Source organism: Cryptomeria japonica, chromosome 5 (assembly GCF_030272615.1).
Source record: "Cryptomeria japonica chromosome 5, Sugi_1.0, whole genome shotgun sequence".
NCBI classification, from domain to species: Eukaryota; Viridiplantae; Streptophyta; class Pinopsida; order Cupressales; family Cupressaceae; genus Cryptomeria; species Cryptomeria japonica.
This window is the reverse complement of record NC_081409.1, coordinates 145,187,477-145,210,302: the sequence shown is the minus strand read 5'-3', so window position 1 is coordinate 145,210,302 and position 22,826 is coordinate 145,187,477. Positions and strand designations below refer to the sequence as shown.

At 34.9% G+C, this 22,826-nt stretch overlaps 1 protein-coding gene across 1 annotated transcript; it reads left to right on the top strand.

The window, feature by feature from the left end:
- Nucleotides 1-6,857: 6,857 nt before the first annotated feature.
- Nucleotides 6,858-10,384, top strand: LOC131067612 (uncharacterized). The gene is made up of 4 exons (XM_058002687.2): nt 6,858-7,275; nt 7,364-7,576; nt 8,341-8,496; nt 8,712-10,384. The coding sequence occupies exons 1-4, from the start codon at nt 7,096-7,098 to the stop codon at nt 9,981-9,983; spliced, it is 1,821 nt and encodes a 606-aa protein (XP_057858670.2). The 5' UTR covers nt 6,858-7,095; the 3' UTR covers nt 9,984-10,384.
- Nucleotides 10,385-22,826: the final 12,442 nt, after the last annotated feature.

Sequence of the window (22,826 nt, the reverse complement as noted above, 5' to 3'; positions counted from 1 at the left end):
CTTCTCCTCGTTCTCTTTTGGATCACTTGTCTTCTTTGTAATTGCTGGAACAATCTCAACCTCAATCTCAGTATTAGGTTTAGACTAATTCAATTATTCACATACCTTCACATTCATACTCTTTACTATCATGTTTATCCTTTTGTTGAAATATTGGTAGGCCTTTCTATTAAAAGCATATCCCGAAAATAGCTCTTCATCTTCTCTAGAGTCAAACTTCCCAAGATTATCCTCATCTCTTATGATATAAGATTTGCTTCCAATTTTTTTTAAATGTTTCACAATAGGTGGTCTTTCATTCCATAGTTCATAGGGTGTTTTAGTATGATTTAGCTTCATCTGCACCCTATTAAGAAGATATAATAGTATGTACTACCTCTTTCTAATACACATTAGTCAGATTAGCTTCCTTTAACAAAGTCCTAGCCATCTCAATAATTATTCTATTCTTTCCTTCCACAACACCATTATGTTGAGGAGTCATCGGAGCAAAAAAGTGCCTTCTAATCCCATGTATTTCACAAAAATTATCAAACTCCCATGAAGTGAATTATCCTCCTCTATTTGATCTTAAGCACTTAATCTTAGCTTCTACTTGATTTTCAATCATGAAGTTGAAAACTTTGAATCTATCAAAAGCCTTAGATTTATCTTTTAGAAATGTAACCCAAGTCATTTTAGAGAAACCATCAATAAGCAACATTAAATACCTCTCTCTTTTTAATCCTATCATCCTTGTAAGTCCACACAAATATGTATGAATCATCTATAGTGGTTTCACAGTGGAATACTCCTTATTCTTGAATCTTCTCTGTGTTTCCTTCCTCAATTGACATTCTTTGCACACTGTATCAGTAGGCTTGACAAGTCTAGGTAGGTCTCATACTGCTTCAAATCTACAAATCTTAATCTTTTTATCAAAATTCACATGTCCCATTCTTTTATACCACAACCAATGTTCATTACTTTGAGTTAGAAAACATTTTCTCTTCTTTTTATCCTTGATGTAGTATACATTTCCATTTGTTCTAATTCCTTTTGCAACTTTTCTACTAGTCTTTTCTTTTCTGATCACACATCTAGTACTACTAAACAAAACTTCATAACCCTTTCTACACATCTGACTAACACTTAACAGAACATATCTTAACTCTTCAACATAATACATATCATTATTTTTATGCTTACCATCAATAGAAATGCTTCCAATACCTCAAATAGTTGCCCCATCTTCTTTGTCAAATTTCACTAATCCACCATCATACCTCTTAAGATTAATAAACTTGTCTTTGTCACTAGTCATATGATTTGAATATCTGGAGTCAATAATCCATACATATTTAGTTCTATTTTAGCATGCAATGCAGTCTTGACTGTTTTCTCCTCTTTCGGTTTCTCTAATGTATTCTTCTTTTCTTGAATTGCCAAAAACAAGGATTCTTCATTTGAGTCATCATCAAGTTCATCTTCGGATGAATGTTGCTCTATAGAACACAAGCGCTTTTCCTTTTTTCTATTCAAGTTGTGTCTTCTAGTTTTATTCTTCTTCTCATCATCATCCAGTCTCTTATAGTCTTTCGTATAAGTGCAATGAGAAGCATAATGTCCAATTCTACCACAAGTAAAATATTTCAGAGGTAACTTACCTTTGCATTTTCTAGTGCTTTGCTACAATCATCTCACAAATTTTACTTCTTCTTTATCCATGTCTCTACTATATTTTGGATCATCATGCCTTGAAACATTAAATGCTATTTTTTTCTTTTTTCTCTTTTATTCCTCCATTTTTGAAATTTTAAAAGCTACCAGGGTACCGATAAGCTGATCAATGGTATACTTGCTTAAATCATTATTTTCCTATATGGCACACCTCATTGCTTTGTTGGATTTTGGCAGGGTTAGCAAGATCTTTTGAACAACATCTCCTTCATCCAAATGTCTACTGGCAACTCTAATACCATCAACAAGATCAATCACTATGTGTAAATTGTTCTCAACACCTTCATCTTCAAGCATTCTTAGATATTCATACTTCTACTTTAGATTCATCAGCCTAGCCTTTTTTCTCTTCGGATCACCTTCAAATGCCAAACACAACTTGTTCCATACAACTTTCACTTCCTTTAATCCTCTTACTCTTCCAAACATTGAATCGCTTATACAACTGAAAATTATAGCTCTAGCTCTTGGATTAGTCTCTTGTAATGATTTCTCATCCAAAGTCCCAGGACCACCCTACGAGGGTGTAGAACTGGTTTGAATGATCTCTCATATTCCATTTTGTAATGTCTCCAAATGTGCTTCCATTCTCTCCTTCAGCTATGAAAAGTTTGTGCCATCGAATATCGAAACTTTGTAATGCATTTTTTGTGCCAATACCAAATCTACCTCAAGTGGTTAAACTTACTCAAGATGAACCTTGCTCTGATACCAATTGTTGAACCCAAGGTAGGACTGAGAGGGGCATGAATTAGTCTAAACCAAAAATTAATGCAACACATAAACACTTAAACAACAACACAAAACCAACACATCAACACTAATATTTTGTACGTGGAAAACCCAAACAAGGAAAAACCACGGTGAGCACCTGCCCAGAAAATGATTCACTATATATATATATTAGATTACAATGAAAGAGACCACTGCTCCAGACTTGTTGACCAAGGATAACCGCTCTTGGGGCAAGATACAAAAATTGCTTGCTGTAACAGAGGAAATTTGCTACCTCAAGGATGATGGGTCCTAGAGAATGAATCCGCCCTTCGATACCTCACTCGAATTGGTGCTAAGGGTGAGCTAGGGGATGAAAATAACAAGTTGGACCAATCAAAATGCAACTCGGGGCTCTCAGACAACTCTGCCAAGCCTTTGTCTAGAGGACGAGCACATAGGTCTAGAACACTAGCGCAACACGTTGTCATCCTATACAAACAAGGTATAAAAGTCGTATAGAAAGTACCAAACATGGGGATAACATGACAAAAACACAAAAAAAATAATGAGACCAAGCTAGTAGATGCGAAATACGAAATGACTAAGATAAAATAAAGTGAAGAGATGAAAAGAGATCACAACCAGTTTATGATTGGAGCTTCCCGTAGTAAAATAACTCGCCCACGTTTATGAACCTGCACACAAGCAAGAAGGGAAAATGTTGGGGTTGTGTTTTGGAGTCTGCCTAAGTCAGACCCCCATTTTGGTGTTTCCACCTCCACGAACAACTTAAGTAAAACCACGGGGAAATAAAATGATAAAGATAATGGAAAGATAATGCAAGATAGAAGAATGATAATGGTGAGATGAATGCAAAATAGAATAAGGAGACTCCCCTTTTTGAGATGTTATGACAATGGTGTTGTAAGTTATTTGGAAAGCTGCAACAATGGTGGTGTTTGTAAGAGAAGTTATGAACGTTGTCCAAAGAGTTTGCCAAAAGCTCCAACTTGCAAGAAGTAGTCTCAAAAATGGCAAAAGATCCTCAAAATGCCTTCAAATCGGAGAGATAGAGGACTTGGACGAAAAAATGACGTCGGTGGATGCATGCAGAGGTGTTACGATTCCCTTCAAAGGCAAGCGTAATGCTCAAATGACCACCTACAAACTGTCAGATTTGCGGGACGCTAGTGTGTTGCGCAGATGTCTCTACGTCGTGCTAATATCTCGAGGATAACAGGTTGATGAAGTTGGTAGGATTCCAGTTTGGAGCTGACAAAGTGGTCTCGATGGGAAAAAGGACAAAGATGGTGGTATCCAACCTCCGATGATGTGGAGGAAAGTGTCACTTGTCGCATTGAATTGCATAAGGTGTGGTTTTTGATATTACACTTGCAAACCTGATGCTAACTACAACAAGAAAAGATACAACAAATTGATTGGAAAAGAAGGGGCTTTTGATCATGAAACTATCCTTCAACTTTGCATCAAGTGACCAATATCAACTCACACAACTTTGATATCATCTGTCAACACACAATCTCATACTTCATCCATAGTCCCAAATAACTTGCATATCATTCGAACACAACTCTTCTTCTCTTCTCTTCACTCAATTTCGCTTACTATCTCCACATCAGACTCTCTACCATGCTCTCTCTCACAACTCAATCACATACATTATTTATATACAAGATAGATCATTGAAGCTTGAACCAAGTTGTCCTGAACCAAAAATAAACCTTCTGGACCAAAAACACACACATTGATCTAGTCCAAGAGAAAGAGGGGACCAAAACACATCTTCCTAAGTCTAATTGATCGTTCCACAATCACTACTGGATCAAAAACCTCAACATTCCAACATGTAACATGTCCACATAGACAATTAATTGGGCCAAAACTATTCTCTAATGTAAATTATTCTTATTTGGATCTCCACACACTACAGTGAGACCCATAAAACATCGAATTACCTTCCACAAATCATATTCGGACCAAAAGGTATAATTTAACATAGAATATCACAACCAACACTGAAATATACTACAACTTCCAGAGAGCACAAAGATATTTTTGGACCACAAAACTAACATATCAAAAACATAACAACACCAAGCAAAATCAACAACACTTTCTAGACTCAAACATTCTTGGAACAACCAATAGAATAATTGCAACATCAAAACATCAATATATCTCTACACCATAGACATTCCAGACCAACAACTATCTAAAACAACAAGTTTGACATTAATAACAACCACAACAACACATACTTCCAACACTACACACATAACAAAGTTTGTAATGACCCTTTGATATGATCTCTAATAATTTTTGTATATTATTGGTTAAGTTGTGCTATCAACTTACTTGCAAGGGGGTAATTGTGATTATTGTGCCAAGACCTTGATTGAAACAATATGAGTAAGAACCAGTAATACAATTTCTTTCTAGCAATGATCCTTCTTGAATGTGTGAATCAATAACTTCTAATATACATAGAAGGGTACTAACTATAATATAATATTTATCAAAGCATAAATATACTAAGGACTGTTGTATTGATATATAAATGCTCTAATTCTTATTAATATGAATATGTCAGAGTTCTGATTTGCAGAATAATTACACAATGAGATGTTGTAGATCTTGCTAATTATATGAAGAAATATAGTACACAATCCTTGCAATAGTTTGATTTCTTTTTTCTTAATCACTTCCTTATGCTCATGCAAATGAATGGAGTTGAATTGTGTATGAAAGAATATGGTCTTGAAACTGATCACTTCCCAAAATTATTGCCTTCTAACCATGCAATTTCCTTGACACTACTTTTTCTTGATTGGCTCTTTGTTCATGCGTCCAAAGCCATGTAATCGGTGGTAATGAACTCTCCAAATACTATGTAGATCATAGGCTCTTTGAGCACTTTGAGTAGACCAATTAAGATTAACAAGTCTTTGATGCCTCTTTTGTGAGCCACAATTCTCCTCTAATAGCTATTGAAGGGACATGATGTGAGGAGTTGTATCTTACAACAGCCATGTCTCTTTTGACACTCAATTAGTTATATCTCTAATCATACTTCTTCCTTGTTTACTAACAACACCATTTAATGAATTAATTATTCCTTGATCAAAATTGTTTCTTTCTCCTTGGGCAACTAGAGTATTATTCTTGACTATTTTAACATTATACTTGAATTGATTAGTTTATGGATTGAATAGGGTTATTTCGAATTTGAGGCAAAATGTATTGATGAAATTTGTATACCCATGTCATTTATTGTTTATTTTAACATGCATCTTAATATATAAATATATTGACAAGTGATATACTTTGGTACTAAGTTTGGCTCATGACCCATTCTTTCAACCAACTTTATTTATTGCCATTTACACCAACTCTTAAACATTTGTCATTTATTCATCATTATTGCACCCTTGTTTACGCTTGCTTCCATGCATTTTTCCATACCTAAAAATTAGTGTTAGCCCTAAGATTCATTTTTAAGTGGCTTGGGGTTGACCTATTTCAATTCCACAATGTGTAGATTGAACTTAAAATCCAAAATCTAAGATTAACCCCCACTATGAGCAGTTGTGAGCCAACTAGCACACATTATGTACAACATGCAATTACTATATGTCATGGTATTTAAAGACCTTTAATGGGCACTTCATTACAAGTGCATTACATGGAGAATGATTAGAGAATGCTTTAATTTTTAGGGCAATCAAAGAATTTGTTTTGTGATCATCATCATACGTGTCATTTGCATGTCTACAAATATAGTCTTAGATATTTCTCATTGACATTGATCCTACCTACCAAGGGTTTGATGTATGAGAACCCAATGATCTATTGAGTTAGCAAATTGCTAAATGGATTCCCTAGACACCACCTTGATAGGTTCATATATTGAAAAGGTGAACACCAACAACTTTTCAAGTGCACATTTCACTTGATTATTACCACACATCAAATCATATTCATGTTGCTCAAGATGAAATAAGAGTTGATATTGTATCACATAGATTTATGAAAAATTAAACCAAGGACATCAATTATTGATCAATAGTGAATTCATACCTTTAATATCAATTTTAATCATTGATTTTATAACTAAACATTAACTCTAATTTTTAATTTTCATACATGTCTTATAACTATTAGGATAACTCTTTACGATATTTTTCTCTATTTAATTAACCTAGATTATTTATGTAATGCGATTTATTTCGTTTACAATATTATAAGCAAAACGAAATACGAACGCCTCGGAACAAACGGAAAAGGAAATGTTGCAATAATAGTGGTTTTTAAAGCTCTTTAGTTTGCGAGCATGTTTCAACGGCTATTTTGCAACGGTTAACTATTCAAGCAACGGTAATGTTAGCCAAGCAACGGATCTGTTTTTTAACAGATCTCCTTTCTCCAACAAAAACCCCACAACCAACAAAGGCTCTCATCCATTTCTGATCTCCTTCATTCCCACACAGCCGAGCTGAGCTCCTTTCCCATAAAACATGCGAGAGAGAGCTTGGCTCAGCCCTGTTTTGGTTTTTCTATTGTAATTGCAAGGTTTTCAAAAGCCTCAATCTTCTGATTTCACAAAGCTTTGAAGAAAAACAGGGAAGGAAGGAGACCAAAATGGAAAATATGAGGAGAAGCATCCCTCAATGCGGCCAGAGAATATCTAAGTCCGCTCCTTGTAGCCCTGCGAAGCCTTCTAAGAAGCCGCCTTCTCTACCTGCTCGTGCTGATTCATTTCACATCATTCACAAGGTCCCTCTGGGTGACACCCCTTATGTTAGGGCCAAACATGTTCAGGTGTGAATTTTTTTTTGGTTTTTTATTTTTAATTATGAGAAATGGAGAATGTTTTGAACAGTGGGTATTGATGGATTTTAAAATGTAGTTGGTAGAGAAGGATCCAGACAGGGCAATTGCCCTGTTTTGGGCTGCTATCAATTCCAATGATAGGGTTGACAGTGCCCTTAAGGACATGGCCATTGTGATGAAGCAGCAGAATAGGCCTGAGGAAGCTATTGAAGCGATCAAGTCCTTGCGCAATAGATGCTCTGATCAAGCACAGGAATCCCTTGACAATGTATTGCTTGATCTGTTCAAGGTAGGGGGCTATGTAATTCACCTGTTGTCTTTAAACTGCTGTTAGTAGAATAATTTTTCGTTTTCTGTCCATTCAAACAAGCAACCCAACAAATTCCTGTGGATTGAAAATTAAGATAAACCCACATGTCTATTCACTTATATTTGATCTTATTTCATGCACATTCAATAGCGTTAGATAACATTTTCAATGCATTTTTCTTATAATTCGGTTTGTATTTTCAATAGTCCAGGATACCATTTCACGCACTTTTATGAAATGTTTACTATCTTGTGCCAACTTTCCTTATTGCTAATTTGTTTTTCATGGACTTTATATGGGTAGGAACTTATAAATGTATTAGATATAATTACATGGTATAAATTCTGTAGGGTTAGGCCTGTCCCAGTGGTTCCCTTAATGCTAATTTAATTTTCATGGGCTTCATATACAATATGAGTAGCAACTTGTAGATTTATTAGATGTATATATATAGTATAAATCCTGTAGGGTTAGGCCTGTCTCGGTGCTTGGTTGTAATGAAGATTTAAAAGATGAATAAATTCGAATTCGGATATGAAAATATTCTCTGCCAGGAGACATCAGTTTTGTTTAGAAATCTGTCAATATAGTTTGTTAGAGTTGTGGTTGAAAATGCCACGAAAAGGTAGTGAAGCAAATTGGGGCGGACAATTTAGTAATTCTATCACTACTTTTTTGTGAGGGAAATATTTAGCAAATTTATGAATTTGATTTTGATATTGAAGATTGATTGTTAAATGCAGAGATGTGGGAGATTGGATGATCAAATAGGCCTCCTGAAGCACAAACTGAATCTCATTCATCAAGGCATGGCATTTAATGGCAAACGCACAAAAACTGCTAGGTCCCAGGGCAAAAAGTTCCAGGTTTCAATTGAACAGGAGACCACCCGCTTGCTGGTATGAAGATCTCGAACCTCTCTTTCTGTTCCACATGTGGGATCTTCTGTGTCATTTGACACTAAATCCATTTGTCACCATTATCCTGACAAAATAGTGATTGTACGTTCTTTTGCATATGTATGTTCTAACTAAATGGTGATCTTGTGCTCTACATGTCTAAATTTGGCTACAGTTTGATATAGCATTGTAAAAACTGTTTGTGTTTCTTGCAGGGCAACTTGGGTTGGGCTTACATGCAGCAGAACAACTATGTTGCTGCGGAAGCTGTATACAGGAAAGCCTTATCCATTGAACCAGACAACAATAAGATGTGCAATCTTGGAATTTGCTTGATGAAGCAGGGAAGGATTGTAGAGGCAAAAGCCATGCTTCGATGTGTAAAGCCTGCTTCTTCAGAGGGGCCTTGGGGTCTTGACTCTCATCTCAAATCATATGAAAGAGCTCAAGAGATGTTAAAAGAGCTTGAATTGCAATCACAATCTAACTCTAATGAGAATCCAGAATCAGAATTGGCTATTGCTGCTCTGCAGTCCTCATTATGGTGGCAACCTCAGCCTTGTCCTGCTAGGCATCAATTCCCAAACAGAAACCAGCAAACCAAAAGTCTGGTTTCAGATTCACTGGGTGCAGGACATACCACAACATTTTTGGCAACAGCAGGATTTGGACCTTTACAACACAAATCCCAACACCCAGTGTTAGCTCCCCCTCCTCCAAAGGCACCTAATTCCCACTTCTCAATGTTCAGCAATGGTTTCTGGGAAGAAAATGGAGGAGATGGAGTGGGGGAGGCTTTTGCCGATGAAAACATCAATTCCAACATTAATATCCCTGGCAGGCTTCCCCCTTTGGGTGCTAATGGTTCTATGATGCAGAGGCATACAGGAGCTTTGAAGCAGAAGCTGGATCAAGTGGTATTTAATGGCACTGCAAAAGCTGCATTTCCTCCTTTAACCTCAAACAACATTATGAATAAAGACCATCTTCTCAACAGTGCGGCGCCACCATTTTTTGTCAGGAATAATAATAATAAACAGGGCACTGAAGACAGAATGCCTCTCACATTAGATATGACTAATAACCCTAACATTGTGATGCCATTTGCAGCAGTAAATCCGGTTTTGGGAGACAATGGTAGGAATGCTGCCAAATTCAGAGAGCCCATCAACGAAAATCACCCTCCACCAAGGAGATCACTCTCTTTTGGGTGTGTGGATAACGGTGGCAATTTTGATTCTCTTCATTCTACAGATGAACACCACTTTCATTTACAGAACAACAAGCCTCTCACAAAGGCTAATTCAATTTCGCTTCCATTGCAAGATATGGCAGATCCATGGCCTGATAGCCAAGAATTTGAAGATGCCATTTTGGCTGCACTATGTGATTCTAATCCCACTTCCCATGAGGACAAAGTCCGGAAAAGGCTCCGAGTATTTCAGGAGCTAACTGCGAGCCCAAAAGTCGGAAAGGGGCTTGCCTAAAGGAGATACAACAGCATCATTTCATTTCTTTTCAATTGGAATGGATTATTTTTAGTCCAAAGGACTTAAAAGTATTCTTTTAACAGCAGCGTTCCAAGTAACTGATTGTACAGCAAAAAAATTGTTTGTTTAACGGCATAAGGCGTTGGGTGCTTTATTTAAGGAGAGGAGTCTGGATTCTTCTACAGAAATCAAAGAAGAACAAACTAGGTGTGAAGGAAAAAAATGTCAAATAGGTGGCGACATTCTTAGTCGCTTTTGATCTTGAACTTGCAGGCAGAGCCTGGTTCATATGTAAAAGTTATAGAGATTTCTATTTATAATGTTCTCTCTGACTTGGAATCATTTCTGTTCTTTGGTTATGTAGCAGAATTTAATTTTAATTCTCTAAATGTTTTTAATGGACCTTTGAAACGAAATGTTAATTCTGATTTTATATCAAGTGAACATTAATGTACTGTTAAGAATGTCCCAACAGAATCAATTATTATCGAATACAGAAAGTCCTAGTAGACTGTGTCATGCTGTTTTTGCAATTTGCCAGATTTTAAAAGAGTTGCTGAAATTGTATTGGCTGATTGCTCTTCTGCTTCTGCTCATTTTGATTTTTCCCAATGTTCTGAGCTAAAAGTAATAAGACTCTGTTTCAATCAGATTTAATGACTTTCCACTTTGTCTTCTACCATAGGTGGGTTTTTATGGTCATTAATCGCACTTCAAGCCACTTTTGATGTCTTTCCACTGTCTTAACCAGAGAGGTGGGGTTTAATCGCACTTTCCTGCCTTAGTTTATTATTTTCCTGTATGGAGATTCTGGAAAGGCAAATAGTAATGACACTTTCCTGTCTTCTAGCAGAAGTGGGTTTTTAATCCCGCTTTTCCTGTCTTTGAGTTTATTATTTTCCTGTATGGAGATTCTGGAAAGGCAAAAGTTCCACCGTGGATATATTCTAGCTTGTAAGGGAGTAAAGTTCGATGAAAGGAAAGTTTACTGTGTGTTTGAGAAATCCAGTGGATTTTGGTTAAACCTGGTCCGCGTGTGTCATGATTTGTCCTGGCGATCAGTGAGCGGATGCAGAGCAAAGGTGGCTACTGAGAATCCTCTGCATCGCCAATTTCTTTCCGTGTGGGGTTAGTGTTATTGTCCAGTTTCCTGCTTTTCCTTGCCGAATTCTTCAGAGAGATTATTTTGTTGATATAATTAAATAGGAAATGTTTATTAAAAATAATAATTTTTATTATATTATTTTCACACCTTTTTCTTCTTGTATGTCATATATAAAAATTTCATTTTTTGTTATTCACTGTTGATATTAATAGTTATACTAGAGATAGAGGGATAGATGAAAGAAGAAAAATGGCAAGATGGATATAGAAAGGAAAAGAGATTGAAATATAGAGGTCTAAAAAGGGGAGGAGGAGGGGAAGGGAGAGAGAGGGGGAGAGAGGATGGTTAAGAGAGTGCTCATGCAATCAAGTTGTAATTGCTTTGTCAATTATAGAAGTATAGTACATGACAACAACTCATAGAAGGGGGTTGGAGAGAGAGAGAGAGAGAGAGGCGGGGCTGGGTGGTTGGGGAGAGGGAGAGAGGTAGAGAGTTAATAAACATAAACATGTAGTTAAGAGAGTGTTCATGCAATCGCGCTGTAGTTGCTTTGTCAACTATAGAAGTAGAGTACATGAACACAACTCATGCTTGTAGGGAAGTCATTTGGCTTAAGAGATTGTGTTTTAGTATTGGTTTTATGCAATATAGATTACTATCTGTTGTGACAACTTGAGTATCATTTTCTTAGTAAAGAATCACACTTTCAATGCTAGAACAAAGCACATTAATGTGCAGTTTTAGTTTGTTCTTTATATGGTGGAAGATGGAAAGGTGAAGACGAAGAAGGTTGAGGATTCGGCATATGTTGTAAATGTATTGATGAAGCTAATGAGCATTGAGAAGTTCAAATGGTGTGTCGGTTCTATGGGGCTTTGAGCAAATGACGAAGTTTTGACTCTTGACAAGTCTTCAACAAGTGGAAGAATGTTGGGTTTAAGGTGTCTCAACCTTAGAGTCCTAACAAGTTGAATTATTTAATTATTTGTTGCATATATTGTTATATCCTAAGTTTCTATTTCCTAATGTCATGTCATCTTTGTGGGAACTTTTGGCGAGGTGGCATCCTACATGGAAAGTGAGTGTATGACATGGATTCCTACTTTCTAGGAAGTTGGTGCCCACCTTTGGATTTCCTTTTTTTTAGGGGTCTAGTGTTATGTTGGGACTATGACAAGTTTCTATTATGACTATGATAATTAACTAGTTTGTTGGAAGAGTAATGAAGAGTTTAGCAGTTGGCATTTATGGTAGAGTTCACTTTTGACAAGTGGTGTGAGATAATGAAGGTACCTATTCTTGGTCATTGTAATTTCTATGTTGAACTTACATTGTATCTGGCAAGATGACCGTTATGAATGAGATAGTTACCTCTTTGTGTTGAGCTCATATATATGTTGGTGCCTTAGTTGATTTCATGAGACAAGTTGATTATTTTCTAACACATTGTTACATTGTTGAAATTGCTCCTAAATTCTCTATTGTTGTTGCTCCTCTTAGAGGAGCATAGGCTTTGTACTTTGTATTGTAATTGTTGTTATTGATAATAAAATAGACCTTTTTGTTTGGAGTGTTTTTTTTTTTGAAAGGGTTTTTCCATGTAAATTTTGTGTTGTGTTTATTTGTTTAAATTTAAAATTTGTATGTGTATCTAATATTTAACAGTTTAAGGGTCTGTAAGAAGTTTTTGCATTATCTCTTTTGTTAGATTTATTCCACACTCTGCTTCCTTTCATATGGTGGTATGTCAAGTTCTCAATGATAAATGGCTAAGAAGTGTCTCCAATTTATTAACTTTTGGAGAGAACAATAGAGTGCTAAGATTTAAACAAAGGAATCAAGAGCCCATGATTATTGAGACCTCTCAATGAAGGAGAAATGGACAAGTAGATGAAGGGAATTGGTTGATATGGAAGGATTCAATATTATAGGAGAATGGAAGGTGTAGATACATTTTGGGAAAGAGTGGACAATGGGGATGGGATGAAATACCTCAAGTATTTTGGAAGGATCTCAAAAAAGAGAGATTTGGCATTTTCCCATACTCCAAGTAAATGGGGTGAATATAAAATTTAGACTTATGGGGGATAGAATATTTGACCCATGTTCCAAGTACCTCATGCTATGTCATGCATGCAAAAGCAATGACATGTGGATCAACATGGGGACATGGACCTAAGTATAACTTTGATGAGCACATGATTATACCAAGAGTAGGTGGAATCAATATAATGCAGTCTTTTACTTTTTCAAGTTAACAATCACAATAACATCATTTTCTCACTCTTGCAAGCTTTAGGATCAGATCTACAACTTTCTCACTGTCACAAATTTGAATTCCCTTTGCACGTGGTGATCACCTATAGGGGGGGCCTTTGGCCTCTAGATCTTGCACCTCTTGAGATCCCCATTTTAACTATGGATTTCCTAGAATCTCCTTCATGGGTCATCTCTACTTTTGAGGAGAATATTATACTGTTGGAAGCATGAGCTTGTATGGTTCTCATTGATGTCAAACCTAGTTATCTAGATGGATGTTGGTTTGGATATGCTTTGTGTTGCAGATTGAGTTGAGTACTTTTGGTGTTGGTTGTGGCATTTTGTTTTGGATAGTTATCTTTGTTCTCTGGCAGTGAATGTGTCTATTAAAGTGGTCCAGAAAGCTTTTGGTTCCCTTTAGATATGTTGTAGATTGTATTGTGGTTTAGTGGATGATTGTTTCATGACATGTATACCATTCTCAGTATGTTTTTTAGATGATTGCTTAAATTCTACAAGAGAGCTTTGTTGATTTATGATCAGTTGTTGTGACTTGATATGTCTAATTAAGTTATCTTAGTTAGATCATATTATTTTGGTCTAGATGTGAGTTGGGAAGTTGTATTGGGATATATTTATGGGTCTCACCTTGGTGTGTGGAGATGTGCATGGATTATTTTGCATTAGAAGATGTTCTGTAGCAACTTGATTGCTATATCTACACATTACGTTTGGTAACGACTTTGGAGAATGTAGTAGCGTGTGCGGTTCATTGAATTAATTTTAGAAGGATGTATTGGGGTGAACTCACAATAATGGTTCCCACTTTTTTGCCACTTTTGACACTGAGATGTACATTTTTAAAATAATCTTCAACTTCCGAGAACTATAACTTTTAAACTATTAAAAATTTGAAGATGATGTAAATTAGTGATTTCTAGCATTTTGTTTTTAGATTCTATATACATTTTTTTCAATTTTTTTTGAAAGATTTTTTAAAAAAATTTCCATCTCCCTCGAAAAGTAGTTTTTTACAACAAACTACATTTTTTAAGAGTGATGTGCCTTCCGTAACGCATAACTTTTTTTCTATAAATGATAAAAACTCAATTCTTTCGAATTTTGGTTTGTAACATCAATATCCAGGGCATGCATTTGGTTTTATAGTGATATGTTCAATATTTTTTATTTTATAAAGTTTTGAAGTCCGACTAGTCATAATTCAAACATAGGTTTACGTTTGAACACATAACTTGTTCTATATAAATCGAAATTCAATTTTTTTTTTTTTGTTAGAAAGAAGACATCAATACCAAGGGCATAGATATTTTTCAAAATTTTTTTGAATTAGTTTCTTATTTTTCCCAATGCGTTGAACAGAGAAGTTTATGTTCGTTTAAAAACCAACTTTTAATAAAATTAAAAAATCAAGAACATAATAAATTCAAAATATAACAAAATTATATCCGTTGGAAAGCTTGTTTCGAGTACTACCATCTAATATTTTTGGGTTATGAAGATTATTTCATTTGTGTACTGAATCAGAGCTCCGAAGTCATTAATTCTTCAGAACTCTGAAATTTTTTGGGAGAAACTTCCAATTTTGGGGTTTCGATCGAACACATGTTCGATCGGATTGGGTTCGCTCGAACCAAAGTGGGTTCGAGCGAACCCCCATTCGCTCGAACCCCCGAGCTAAATTTCGGCACGCATTTTTTGGTAACTGCCATGTTCGAGCGAACCCAACAATTTTTAACTGTCGGCTTTCGTTCGAACACGGGCCGACGCATTTTTTGTTTTTTTTTTCATTTGTGGAATCGTATAAATATCTATAATTTTTTTTCGCTTTTTATCACTCAAATGATTAAAATAATTCGCACTTTTGGATGAGAGAAGATATTTGAAAATTATTTTGAAAGCGAATAATTTGAAGGTTTTTTGTAAAAGCATGGGGAACAAGAAGAGAAGGCAAAATAAAACTGCAAGGAATTATTCTCCCGAAACGGAAGAAAGATATCGAGAACAAAGAAGACAAAGATATCATGATGCAAGTATGTATTTTTAATTTTATTTCTATTTAATTTAATATGTATTACGTATCAATTAATTAGAATTCAATATTTTTTATCTAATATTTTTAATAGGATTAAAAATAATTTTGTTTTAATTGGAAAACATAATTAATTTGAGATAATACATGTGTATTTGCAAATTTCAATTTCCATCAACTTGCTTGTTGTGTAATTGCATTTTTCTCCTATATAATTAAGTTCATTTATAATAGATAAGACCTATTATGTCATAATTTTTAGGTTCTAAATTATATATATTGAATATTTAATCTACATGTACAAGTAATTTCATGTGATAGGTCCTTTAATATCACATAATATATTTGTCTTAAGGGTAGTTAAGCATATTAATTTTGTGAAATGTTTTTTCAAATGTGGTCATATTGATTTTAATAATAAGGCCTATTAGGACTATTACATTGATTATAGTTCTTAAATGTGACATAAATTTATAACAAAGAAGATATTTAATTTAATATGTATTACGTATCAATTAATTAGAATTCAATATTTTTTATCTAATATTTTTAATAGGATTAAAAATAATTTTGTTTTAATTGGAAAACATAATTAATTTGAGATAATACATGTGTATTTGCAAATTTCAATTTCCATCAACTTGCTTGTTGTGTAATTGCATTTTTCTCCTATTAAACATGTTGAATAATTTAGGTGAACTATTTATATTCAACTTCACGTACATGCAAAAACATTTCAGATTAGGAGGTCTATTATGCAATAATAGGTCTTAAATATACTCACATGTGACAAATTATAGTCCACTTACATTATGGTCCATAACAAATTAATATGAGGTCACCTAAGTTATCGTATGCATGCATCAAAATATTTGTACTTTTAATTTTCAAAATTGGAATTTCTAATTTATCAAAATTTTATTTTATGTGTTAAATTAGTGCTCAAAATTAGAGATTGAACTTTAATCCTAACCTGAGAACAAATTGAACTTTAAACCTAAACAAGTAATTTAATTAGAGTTATAACAATAAGGTCTTAAAAAAGTATTTAAATTTAATAAACCAAATTGAATGGGCTTTAATTTTAACATGTAAAGCTTTAAGCCAAATTCACCCCTATTCTTAATCCTAATTGAATAATCTCTGATTAATTCAAGAACCTTACACAAACTCTTAAATTATGTGCAGAACGGGCAAATGAACCTGTTGAAGAACACAATATAGTTGATGAACATAGGGAGGAGATTGTCCAAGTTGAACCAATGGAGACCTTTGAAGGAGAGGGGTCAGGCTCCTTACCTCCTACCACTGATATGGATGAGCATATTGTGGATCTAGCTAAACAGGTGAAGAGAAATATTTCTTATAAAAATTTAGATCATTTACTTGAAATGGATGTGGATGAGTTGAAACGTCTCAGTGAAGAACCTAGACATACTAAAAGGAGGTCAATGAATAAAAGTGCAAAAGAAATAATGTCGCATTTCAACAATCTTGATACTACACTAGAAAAAGCTCAATTGTTATCAATTGTACTTACTCATAAAGACTTAATAGATCCAATGAAATTGTTGGGTATAGATACAACAAATCAAAAGAGGAAATATTCTCAGCTACAAAAATCTATTGTTGATAATGTTAAGAAAGGTTTGGTGAACATTGGTAAAAAATCTCGAAAACTAGATAAGACCATTTCAAGAAGAGTGATGTTGACATCTTTAGTAAATGAAAGATTGCCTCAAAAAAGACAAATCTCTTCACTGTCATCTGAGTTTGGTTTTAGTAGAAGGACAATATCTAAATATGTTAAAAGGAGAAAGATTTTGGATGATACTACCTCAGAAGGGAATTGGGCAATTATGTGTAGAGCTCCTCGTTCTGATAGAATTGAAGATGTTGTTAGGAACTTTGTGACAAGTTTTTGGAATGATAATACTCGCCCTTCATCAAATAGTAGAGATGTTATCAAGCAAAGGATTGGTCCTGATCGTTATGATCTCCATGTAAAACATTGGCTAGACACAACAAAACATGAATTGTATGTATTGTTTACTAAAACAAACCCTCATATAAAGATTGGACAAACCATGTTTGAACGGTTAAGGCCATATTATGTGAAGTTAAACAAAGTTTTCGAAACTTGTTGTTGTCGTTATCACATCGAATTTGACTTGTACTATCAGGTGTTTCGAAAGATTAGAGAAGATAATGATGGTTATGAAAATGCTCCTCCTAAACGAACAAGTCAATTTATAGCATCCATCTTATGTGATAAATCAGATGATAATGCAACCGGTCAAATAAATTGCATAAGAGGAATTTGTGGAACATGCGGGGACTTGGCTAAATTGCCTTTGAGAGATGAAGATACTGACATGAGGAAGATGGTAAATTGCAAGAGTTATAAGTACAAAAAAATTGAAACAAAATTTGGAAAGGAATCTACAAGACTAGATTATGTAGAAGAAGAAATACCTATTGGAACATTTATGGAAAATTTTCGTAAGTTGATAAAACCATACATATGCCATGGTTTTTTTGCCAAGTGGCAAGCAGAACAATTTAAAGGATTAAGAGACACTTTCCCACTTGGAACTATTTTATCTGTAGTTGACTTCGCAGAGAATTACTCTTTTGTGCATCAAAAAGAGATTCAATCAGAGTATTATTTTTCAAAGCAAATCACTATTTTCGTGCATGTGTGTTATCGACATGCACAGATGAATTTAGATGGTGTTGATAGTACATTTGAAAATCGTGTCATTAAGAAAGAGTACCACTTCTATATCAGTGATGATAAGGAGCATGACACACTTTTTGTACAACATTGCTTTAAGAAGTTTTTTGAATATTTGAAAGATAGAGGCATAACAATAGTTAAACATTTTGTTTGGTTTGATGGATGTGCGGCACAATTCAAATCTTCGAGGCCATTTTATGCACTATGTAGATATCATCGAAATGACAAAATACCACATGTTTGGAGTTTTTTTGAGAGTGGTCATGGAAAGGGTGAACATGATGGTGCAGGAGCTTGTATCAAACGTGCTATAAGAAAGCATCAAATAAAGTACACAGGAGAACGTATAGAAAATGCACATGATGTTGTTGAATGGTGTAAGAAACACTTTGAACAACCTAATTATCCTGGGGAATCATCATCAAGAACATATAAGCCCATTCCATATAGAGTGTTTTGGGAGATAACTGGTACGTGTTCTCTTTTAGTATTTTATTCTATTTTTTTTTAATTTAACAACTTGATCTACATGTATGTATTCTTGTACACATGTACATTTTACAGATGTGGATAGAAAATCAATGCATGGATGCAAGAGTGTGGAGAGGACAAGATCTTTGCATTGTGTCATGAGTACAGATAATCGCCCATGGACATTATACACTAGAGATTATTCATGTTTTTGTTCTGAATGCATTTTCGAAAACTATGTTGATTGCAAGAACCAAGAGCTTGGATATGTTAGTGAATGGAAAATGGTGCCACTAGATGTTTCTGACACATACGAGGATTCAAATGAGGATGAAAACTTTGAAGACATTCCTTTGATTTCTGGTGATTACGATCATATTTCAGGATTGATTAAAAAAGGTATGTATGTACATGACGTACACATGTAAACATTTCCTTAAAAATGACATATAACTTAGAATTTATTTAAATTGTGTCAAATTGCAGGAGATATTTTTGCAGTCATAGCAGAAGATGGAAATATAGAAGGTGTTAGTTATTATTTATTGCGTTGCACAGAAGAGAGAAAGAAGTTATCAAAATCTGAGATGAGTGATGGAATGTCATTTCCCACAGGTTTGAGTTCTAATTTGAATATGTACATACATACAAATCGCTTCTGTGAATTTTTTTAATTTCTCATGTTTCTTATATACATGTACATGCAGGATTAGTTGTAGTGCAAGGGACATATTTCAAACAAGTTAAAATTGTTCAACATGGGATTCATTTCACTGAATACCAAATTGATAACAAGGTATATCAGTATAGTCACTTGGTCATTGCTGTTGGCCTAATTCTTCAAACAGTTCCACGTCGAGGGCGGACTCAAAAGTGGAGACTAGATAGTGAAGATCATGACAAAATATTAAGTGTTATTGAAGAGCGTTGTGAACCACTTGATGTGGTATGAACTATATATACATAATTTAGTAATCCACTTGAATTGAATTTTAATGTAAAAGTTCAATCTATAAATTCTAGATCTCAAGTAACTTGTTTTGAAACTATTTAGGATAAATATTTTTTTAAGTTTATTTATACATTATATCAAATTAGGATGTATTTAAATGTGCACGTGTTTAATTGTATGTAATTGTATTTGTATTTAATTAAAAAATGCATATTTAAATTAGAATACATAATATGTACATTTGTAAAATTGATATATTTAATATGGAATTAGGACATGTACATGTTGTGAACTATTTAACTACAATATACATACCTAGAAGCTCACATACCTACAAATATACATACCTATGTAATATACATGTACTGGATGTGAACTATTCAATACATGACCTATCTTAGTTTAGTTTGTTCATTTCATACATACTCTTTTGTTTGAAAATCAAACATTTACAATTGAATACATTTAAATCAAGTTTGTTTGAAAATCAAACATGTATTTAAATCTAATCTAATCAAACATGTATAAATCTAATATAATCAAACATGTATAATAGATGATCAAACACAAACCAGGTATACAGAATAATCTAGAGTCTAAATAAGTCGTTGTACATGCATGAAATATACAATCTAATCAAACATGAATTTAAATCTAATCTTTAATCAAACATGTGTATAAATCTAATATAATCAAACATGTATAATAGATCAATCAAACACAAACCAGGTATAAAGTATAATCTAGAGTCTAAACAAGTCATTGTACATGCATGAAATATACAATCTAATCTTGAACATGAATTTAAATCTAATCTTTAATCAAACATGTGTATAAATCTAATATAATCAAACATGTATAATAGATCTTGATCAAACACAAACCAGGTATAAAGTATAATCTAGAGTCTAAACAAGTTGTTGTACACATGCATGAAATATACAATCTAATCAATCATGTATTTAAATCTAATTTAATCAAACATCATGTACATAAATCTAGAATATAATCAAACATGTGTATAAATATAATATAATCAAACATGTATAAAACTTATAACATGTATAATCTATAGTCTAAACTCCATGTATAAAGTATAATCTAGCTCTAGTCAAACACAAACTAGGTATAAAGTATAATCTAGAGTCTAAACTCCATGTATAAAGTATAAAGTATAATCCAGAGTCAAACATAAATCAGGTATAAAGTATAATCTAGAGTCTAAACTCCATGTACGTGCATGAATATATATATAATATGAAAGTATATAAAAAGATAAATGTAAATGAGCTATAAAGTCTGGAGCAAATCAACACTGGGGATCATCATGTCGGCTACGAACTGAGCGACCATCTGAGGGGGAGTCCTGCAAAAGTAGAATTTATTTAAATATTAAATATAATATATATAGATCTCTCTAGACGTGCATGTACATCAAATATATATATACCAAAAACCATAACTAACCTGTACACTAATGTCAGCATCTAAAGAATCTCTCCTACGCACATGCTCAAAGCTCAAGGAAGGAGTGACATGAGCTAACTGTCAATTTAAGGATTAGTCCACAATCAATTTAAATGATCTACAAATTAAAACTTAGAAAGTTCTAGATTATTTAAATTAAACATGAGATCTATATATATATATAGATTTATTAGGTACAAATTTGCAATGTAAGTATACATATCTTCTAAAATTTTAAACGCACATGTACATGTACATACCTGTGTATCACCTGGAGTAGGCTGTATAGTAGACTGATCCTGTCCCGTAATCATATCAACAACATCACTCGTGCCAGTATATCTCTCTCTAGCTGTACGTATCACTGAGGAGTGCAAGGGGCTAACTAGATGAGTGGGCATCGTGGATGAAGTGTCTGACTGTAGTAGCATGTCCATAAATCCAGTATGGCTCAAATCTCTCAGCTGATCCTCAAATGAGTCCAAACCCTCATCTGTGATATGTACCTGATCAGCTCGTATCTCCTCACATGAATCCAACCGGCCCTCATCTGTGATATGGAGCTCATCAGCTCGTAGCTCCTCCTCTGCAGCAACAGAGTGATCTGTAGGTGGGTCAGTGCCTGGAGCATGCGTAGAGTGATGAGAATGCTGTGACTGCCTCGGGGTATGCATCAATGCCGCTGTACCCTGAACATCTCTGAGAATCTCCTCTCTAACATCACCCAATGGTATCCCAAGTCGAGATGAAATAAAACTATAAGCATGTAGTAGGTCCTCGACTAAATACTGTGACATCTGTACATGTCTACTACCTCCGACTATAGCTGCTACCTCATCTGGGGAGGGGATGCCAGCAGAAATATACCGATCATCTGAATCTGAAGCCCCCCCATGACTAGAAGATGCATGATCTATGGATGATCGCGAACGTGGTCGAGTCATCATATATCTGCCCACCCTGTCAGAAGATATGGTGGCTGCTACTGATGCAATATGTCCAATCCTATCAATTGCTTCTCTCTGAGAAGCAATCACAACGTGATCTGCTATGGGTGCCATGGCTGGGACTACTGCAGGAAATCTCTGGCCAACAAGGTCCCTGTGTCTAGGCGGAGCTCTATCACGCCTACGGTATGCATCTCTATCAGCAATCCTGCCCCTCCCCTGTCCATAATATCCCGGAATATCAAGGTAGTTTGGTTTCATCTGACAATGAACCTCAGCAAATACCTGCTGTGCAAAGTATAATGGAATCTGGTCGTTATTAGGATAATGACCATGGGCTGCTAAGAATCGTGGGTAAATCAGTGACGCAACCTGTGGGTCAATACATCTGGTAACCTGATATCCCCTCACCTTACTCTTCTCCTGATATTGTGGGAAGCATCTCTCCTTGATGGTCTCCTTCGAGACCACCCCCACCACATCAGCAAAAGAATGAGGACCCCTCACCTCACTCCTCAACTGTCTATATATATCCTCTATAACCTCAGGTGAGAATGAGGTATGAGATACTAAGCGATCCCTCAATGTCTGCAAACTGTCAAAAATGGACGTGCACGTACTCTTGTACATGCCATCAGTACGAGGGTCATCTAGTATGGCCCTCAACCTATGCAGCTCTCGATCACTATAATGAAAAATAGTGGCAATATCGGGCAAGGGGGGATCCTGCTGTTGTGGCTCTTGATGTGGAGCCTGCGCAGGTGGATCCTGATCAGGAGCCTGTGAAGGTGGATCCTGATCAGGAGCCTGCAAAGGTGGATCCTGATCAGGAGCCTGTGAAGGTATATC